General features: G+C 29.8%; 2 protein-coding genes across 3 annotated transcripts; one reads left to right on the forward strand and one right to left on the reverse strand.

Annotated features, from left to right (window-relative positions):
- Positions 1–221: 221 nt before the first annotated feature.
- On the forward strand, positions 222–4,785 carry LOC112053936 (UDP-N-acetylglucosamine transporter). 2 transcript variants are annotated; one of them, XM_024093557.2, is made up of 6 exons: positions 222–444; positions 754–977; positions 1,635–1,745; positions 1,940–2,154; positions 3,124–3,399; positions 4,192–4,785. In XM_024093557.2, the coding sequence occupies exons 2-6, from the start codon at positions 779–781 to the stop codon at positions 4,552–4,554; spliced, it is 1,164 nt and encodes a 387-aa protein (XP_023949325.1). In that variant the 5' UTR covers positions 222–444; positions 754–778; the 3' UTR covers positions 4,555–4,785. The 2 variants fall into 2 exon arrangements, with proteins under 2 accessions (XP_023949325.1, XP_023949326.1); XM_024093558.2 differs by having other exon boundaries at positions 224–444; positions 809–977.
- A 481-nt stretch (positions 4,786–5,266) lies between these two features.
- LOC112053937 (39S ribosomal protein L22, mitochondrial) lies at positions 5,267–7,005 on the reverse strand. The gene is made up of 3 exons (XM_024093559.2): positions 6,700–7,005; positions 6,220–6,433; positions 5,267–5,531 (listed from the first exon to the last, which is right to left on the reverse strand). Exons 1-3 carry the CDS (start codon positions 6,874–6,876, stop codon positions 5,311–5,313), a joined length of 612 nt encoding a protein of 203 aa, XP_023949327.1. The 5' UTR covers positions 6,877–7,005; the 3' UTR covers positions 5,267–5,310.
- Positions 7,006–7,507: the final 502 nt, after the last annotated feature.

Below are 7,507 nucleotides of genomic sequence, written 5' to 3' on the forward strand. Positions count from 1 at the left end.
CATATTTAAAATAATATTTTTCTTTTTTACGTATTCATCCTTAGTTATATAGTATTCATCACTCTATGATTATTGTTCTCTGTACCTTTATTAGTCGTCTGTGCTCTGTACTCCTTCATATTTTGACGTTTGTGTTGTGTTGATAACCGGTGTCAGCTTCCGATTCCGTTTGGCGTTCCGTTATACGAAATATGTTCCTTGGTTATATGTAGTATCTATTAATCTGTGGTTGTACGTGTTGTACTCTGTGAGTAAAATAAACTTACTGCAACGTTTACAATTTTTCATTTTGATTTTATTAATAATATTAATAAAGTTCTCACTTGACACTTCTTAGTGGGCTTAATTAATTTAATTAATATTTATAAATTACTAGTCACAAGTAATGCATAATACAATATTGCTAAACCCCAATAAAATTCTTTAGTGCCTACAAATCTACAGGTAAGAATATTTCACATTATTTTCATTAATTTATTAGTTACTTTTCATTTTATAAGAATCAGCTATTAAATATATTTACATTATATATTTGTACTTTTATTTTAGTATTCCATTACTTAGTGCTATTTAATTGTAATCTACTTTAATTGAAATTTGTGAAGTTTTTTTTTGAAATATAAATTGAAATTTTTTTATTGAATTGTAATATTATAATTGTATAATTTGTAACAGGTAACGGGAAAATTGCATGGTTCTTGATTTGTTGTATGCCTTGCCATTCTGTTTACTTTTTTTGTTATTATTGTCTAGTGGTATTAAACAGTGTGTAGTTCCTATGAAGTCAATAGATGACATCAATCTCCAGGAGAAAGCGGCGACACACGACAAAATTGGCCAAGAAGAAATTGGCCAAGAAAAAGAAATTAGTCAAGAAGAAGAAACAGTGACTGCAGAAACACAATTACAAGAAAAGGATATGGATAGTGTATCAAAAAAATCTCAAAATTATTCTCCTAATAAAAGAGTAAAATATGGTGAGTTAAACATGATTATTTTTAAATAATATTTTAACTTAACTTAGTGGTAATTACCAAACCACCTGTAGGAATTAATAGTTTGAATATAGGTTTTGTTGAGTTATTACTAATATAATTTTACAATTACATTTTTACTGATGATATCGATAATAATCAACTGATAAGTAATTTTGTACACTATCCCTATCATCTAATTAATGGAAAATGTAACATATTGTTTGTAAACTGTGATAAGATAATTAAATTTTTTAATTGAGTTTCTTTTTATTATGCAATTTGTTTATTATAGATAGTAAATTCTTGAGGAAAGTGTTACAGCAGATATTATGTATCAAGTTTAGAATGCTTAAGAAAAGACACCCGGTTTCAACTGTTCACATGGGAATACTAGGCTAAAATTAATTAATAGTTAATCTTTGTAAATAAAATTTAAATTATAAACTCTAAACTTTATTGACTGAAATTTTAAATAGATTAAACACAGCTTTAATACATAGACCATTTTCTATCCTACAAAAGACACAATTTTGGCAGGTTATGTATAAAACTAGAATTCAAACTGAAAAGTCATGGATATCTGCTAGTTTTTTACAAACAGCTGTTATTGTAGTATTTAAAATGAATATGTTAGATAATAACTAATTTTTTTTTCAGGATATATTAAATATGTTAGTCTTGCCATATTGACTATCCAAAATGCAGCATTAGGTTTAAGTATGAGATATTCACGTACAAGACAAGTTGAAATGTTTGCACCGACAGCAGGTACAAATTACTTTTGATTAAGTTCTTATATCATGGTCTATTTCTTCATTGTGTATATTGCCATGCTTCTCAAACTTCTATGGGAGATCCAATCTCTAGCAGGTTTCAAAACACATTTTATCATTTAAAGGAAAATTCACTATATTGCATTTTAAAATTTAATTTGGAGTGTATATTTTCTTTTGTAATTTCAGCTGTAGTTGTAGCAGAAGTACTAAAGTTAGCCATATGTTTTGTACTTGTAATGAAAGAATCAGGGGGTTTGCAAAGTGGACTCCGGACCATGTACACTACAGTCATATTAAATATTAAGGATACTCTCCGTGTTTGTGTACCATCATTTTTGTATGTAATACAAAACAATTTATTGTATGTATCAGTGTCCAATTTAGATGCAGCTACATATCAGGTACTTTCACTTATCTTTAAACTATATCTAAATACCTATTCATAATTATCAGGATTATTTGGCACACTGCTGAGGTCGAGTCTTCTCTCTGAATGAGAGGGGTTCACCAATAGTCCACCCACGCTGGCCCATTGAAGATTGGCTGACGCAATGCTAAGACTTAAGAAAATTTTCTTGTATGCAGGTGTCCTCGTGATGTTTGTCCTTCACCATTTAAGACACGTGATATTTAATTTCATAAAATGCACACATCTGAAAAGTTGGAGGTACTTGCCCCGGACCCAATTCAAAACCACATCCTCCAGTATTGGGTCAGAGGTCATATCTGCTGGGCTATCACGGCTTTACTACCTATTTATATTTGTTGATTATTTTGTACATGTATTTTTAACCAACTTTTAAAAAAATCAGGAGGTTCTCAATTCAAGAGTATGTATATGGTTTTGAAACCAGTCTTCTTTAGTCAGGGCATTTTTCGCTCTTGGCCAGGTGGTGTTGTCCATTGCGCTTGTACCAGTCTATTGCAGTGCAAAAATTCATCCAGATCTGTTCGACTGTTAAGCTGTAAATGAGTAGCAAACATTTTATTTGTGAGCAAAGTTTTAATTTTCCCTTCTGTAAGAAACCTCTTGAAGTATTAAAAAAACAAGATGATTGGAATCACTTAAGTCGTTCTTAAGTTATGCCAAGACCAAGGAAAATGTACTAAATTAAAAATAAATCTAAAGACTTAGGGGTTGTATGATTCCTCAGAATCTGTTTAAATTGGTAAAGTATTGCCATTATACTATTTATTTTTTAGTACATAGTATAATATTTCTATTTCTTTTAAATATAAAAAGTAGGTAGTTAATTTAAAGTTTTAATATTATTGTAGATACTTGTCTTTTTGAAATTTAAATTATAATATCTAAAATTAAAAAATATTTATACCTACCATAGAATATTCAAACATTTATTTTCTTCCAGATAACATATCAACTTAAGATACTTACAACTGCATTTTTTGCAGTATTAGTTTTAAAGAGAAGATTAAAAAAATGGCAATGGGGTGCTCTGGCATTGTTAGTGGCTGGTGTTATATTAGTGCAATTGACACCCAGTGGGGAGAATGAAACTAAACCTTCAGAAAACTTGGGCAAGCAATCAAAGTTGCTTGGTTTTGGAGCAGCCCTTGCAGCCTGTTTTATATCTGGCTTTGCTGGCATATATTTTGAAAAAGTTCTCAAGGAATCTGACATATCGGTAAGCTTCAATTATTACTCATTGTAAAGAAGTGATTTGCTTTGAAATAAAATACTGAACTGCATACTCATAATCAATAACAATAAACAAATTTTTAAATAATAAATATGTTTTCTCTAGTGCTCATAATTATTTATATTATCATGGACAGATAGGCAGACAGACAGAGATTACACATGCTTTTTGTCTGTCTGCCTGTCTGTCCGGACTAATCTGTGGAACTGCTGAACCAATTTAAACAGGAGTTTTACTGGTAAACATAACATTAGAGCAACATGCCATTTTTATACCCAAAAATGTTCCAACAACATATTTATGGTTGCAGATTATCTTAAGAGTTATTATATGTATAAAATCGCTTTAGTTATTCAATTACCCAAATGTTTTATGACAATAATTATTCAGTCTTTATAATTCACCTATTATATTAGAAGGACGCACAATCATGTAAAAAATTTCACTTAAAAACTGGCCAATTTTGCTTTGAGAGTTTTAGAATTATTGGTATAGAAAATTATACCTAACGGCTTTTAAATATAGTCCAATATTTAATAAAATCCCAAATTCAGAGCAAATTCAATTAAGTATTGAGTTTCAGGTTAAATTTGCAAATGCGACTACTTGAATTGAGTGTGTTTGGCACTCATTGAGTGGGTACGGTTTTTGGTTGCTGATTGTGCATCCACTTTAATAGGAGATTGATGGTCTTTATATTAAAGAATAATAAATCGAAACCCTCCATACTTCTTTAGTCTTATAGCATAAAGGTATAATCTTAATTTTTGTCTACAGGTATGGATGAGAAACGTACAGCTAAGTTTGGCATCTATACCTTTTGGAATAATTACACATGTTATAAAAACTGGTACAATCACAGATTTGATGAAAGGCTTTGATGGATATGTATGGTATTTGGTTGCACTTAATGCAGCTGGTGGTCTTTTAGTTGCAGTTGTAGTTAAATATGCTGATAATATCCTGAAAGGATTTGCGACTTCTGTAGCCATCATTATATCGTGTGTAGCTTCAATATACATATTTGACTTTCATATAACAATACAGTTTGCTGCTGGAGCTGTACTTGTTATAGGATCTATCTTCCTATATGGCTATGTGCCCAAGAAACCAGAAACGCGAACATCATTGAGTGTATGATCATTTTGTCACAATTTTAAAAGCTATTAGTATAAGTAAATAGAATTTGCCAGTATGTGCTTAATATATTAGTTAATAATTATTAAAAGTATTTTTAATACTCGAGGATAATTATGTATTATTTTCATGATCTTTGAATGTATTCATTTATCTTATATTATTGAATTTTTTTTTACAAATATTTTTATACATATTAAGATATACTTAAATATATTCCAAGTATTTTTACAACCTGCTTGTTTTATTTTTATCCAATATATTTAATATACAATGCAGTATATAATTGATCAAATAGTAACTTGTTTTGTTTTTATGTCAATAAAATTTTGTAGCTAATGATTTTGGGACTTTGGTAATTCCTTTTATTTCGTTTTAGACTTTATGGTAAATTCTTCTATTACTTACTTTATTTGTGATAACCAAGGGATTTTGGTAAAACCTTTTAATTATTGATTTAAATACTAATTTATTTGAATACATTAATTATTATTAGTAATTATGATATATATAATTACATTCTATAACAATTAACATAAAAAACAAAAATTATTGAATTTCATTCTAGGTCATATGGTATTGGACACAAGCAGGAAAAATTATATGTGGTATTCGCCAGCACTAAGCAGTATAGAGGCATAGATCAAGTGACATTGATAAATAATGTAAATGTAATTTATGTAATTAGATTAAATCTATAATTAAAACCCATTAGTTCAGGTCACTAGTATCTATTGTTACTAAAAATTAAAAATATTACTAAAAAGAATTGATAATTTTTCTCTTCCTCATTCCTTCCAACCAATTCTCCAATTGCTGTTTTGCAGTTAATGGGTTCCTTTTAAAATAGTCTTCAGGTGGTTTTCCTTCTTCTAGGCGTACAAAGTAGTGACTATACTGATAACGAACTTCACCTAATCTGGCTCTTGCATGTCTTCTTATCCCTTTAATATGAACACCTTTGCCAGAAAATGATTCCGCTAAAACATTAAAATATTTTTTGTATTAAGTTATGCTCCCAATTTAATCAAGCTATTCATTACAATAATAAATGCAGAGGTTTAGTAAGATGTGCTATATGTAAGAATGCCTGAAAAACAGAATTCTTTATCATAAGTTAATCCTTAACAAATATATCACTGGCTTGGTACCTCCTTTAAAGTGGTCAGTAGGTAGAAAATATGTGAGTATGTTTATGTTTTGAAGTTGGTTAACTTAACATAATATAGTTCACACCAAATTTTGAGTCCACTCTGATGTTGTAACATATCAAACTTTGCTATTATTAACCTAGCTGGGATAAGGTTTTGTTTCTGTGCAACAAAATGCCTGATGTTCAGAGCAGACTAGGCACAACATACACACAAAAGAATGTTATTATTATAATCACACTATTTAAGACGTTAATTTTAATTAGAACCTTCTGTTTGTGTTATTTTATATTTAATAAATAATTAAGTTTAGTCCTTTTCTTATAGTAAGAGTAGTCCTTTTCATAAAAGAAGTCCCCCAGATGTGGTGCAAATGTCTTTATGATGCACATTGTCATTGGTAATGTCTGTCTTATTGTCATTTGTGTAAGGCACTGTCAATTTAAGTTCAGTTTTTAGCCGCTAGACTTCTTTCATGAAAATGACTATACACTTAACGTATAAAAATGTACAATACCTATCCAAAGATTGCTCTTAAATTCAACATTATGTTGTTTGACAGCAAGGTCTTGTGCTTCAAGTATTGTCTCTTTTACAAAACTGGCTCCTTTCTTATTCACAAAACTGAGTTGTTTTACAGCTTCATCGACTGTCATTCCCCTAACAAAACATGCTATATACCAAAGTTTCTCATGGCTGTATTTAATGTTAGTTTTCTGATGACATATAAACTGCAACAAATAAAGTTTAATCATTTTATGAGTAGATATTTTGAAGTAAATGTTTTAGCAAAACAAGTTTACTACTACAGAGATTTGTTGTGCAGAAGTTACACATAGGTTGTACCCTAATTGATTGGTCTAAAGTTGTACTTAATAAACGAGAATCCGAAACTTTCAAACTTAAAAAATCAATTTATAAGCTTAGATAAGGTTTAATTAATTTTACACGTAATAAAATAATTATTATAAACTAAAAAAATAATAATTATGATTACTGCAGGTCTTGGATTTTCCCCTATTTCTTGAGGAGGATATATTTTTTGATTATTTTGAATAAAACTTTTAGGCAAAATAGATTTGGTCCATGCGAAATCCTGCCCTGAAGTGTGTAGGTTATTTTTCGTGTTGCATTGGAATCTTCGGGCAAACAAGTTACTTAGAAAACGATTCATCTCTGTTAAAATTAACTTTTAATATTTTCTTAATTCACCACAGTCATCACTAAATAAATTGTAAAGAGTTAAAAGAACGGCTCGAAATCAAAAATCGTTTGTTTTGACAGTATTATTTTTAATTTCAGAGGTCCATGGACCATGGTCGTGGAATCTATATCTATAAATATTACTTTGTAAAACATTTGTCTATGGAAAACACAGACCAAATAAATTAAATCTTTGGAAAGTTCAAAGCCATTTTCATTAATACGTTTATGTGTAAGATAGGAGCAATAGCAAAGCACCGATCATAAATGTGGCCAAAACGCGGAAAATAATGTACGGTCGTCAGCTAGTCTTCATAATATACAAATGCGAAAGGTCATTCTCACGAAATTTCGAAAGCCGCTTTACGCACAAAGATGAAATTTGGCAGGGAGGTAGTCCATAGTTAGTAGGTATCTGCTAATAATGAATTTTGCGATAGGGCCGGATTAAAGAGGTTACACTTCACACTTAAATAGATTCTCGGCGCCAGTTGTTTGACAGCGAGATACCGTCTGCCTATTTTATAAGTCAATGACATATACATTTTAATAATAATAATAATATTGAAGTATGTATGTCAAGGAACATATTTACTCAGGAG

Source organism: Bicyclus anynana, chromosome 6 (assembly GCF_947172395.1).
Source record: "Bicyclus anynana chromosome 6, ilBicAnyn1.1, whole genome shotgun sequence".
Taxonomy (NCBI): Eukaryota; Metazoa; Arthropoda; class Insecta; order Lepidoptera; family Nymphalidae; genus Bicyclus; species Bicyclus anynana.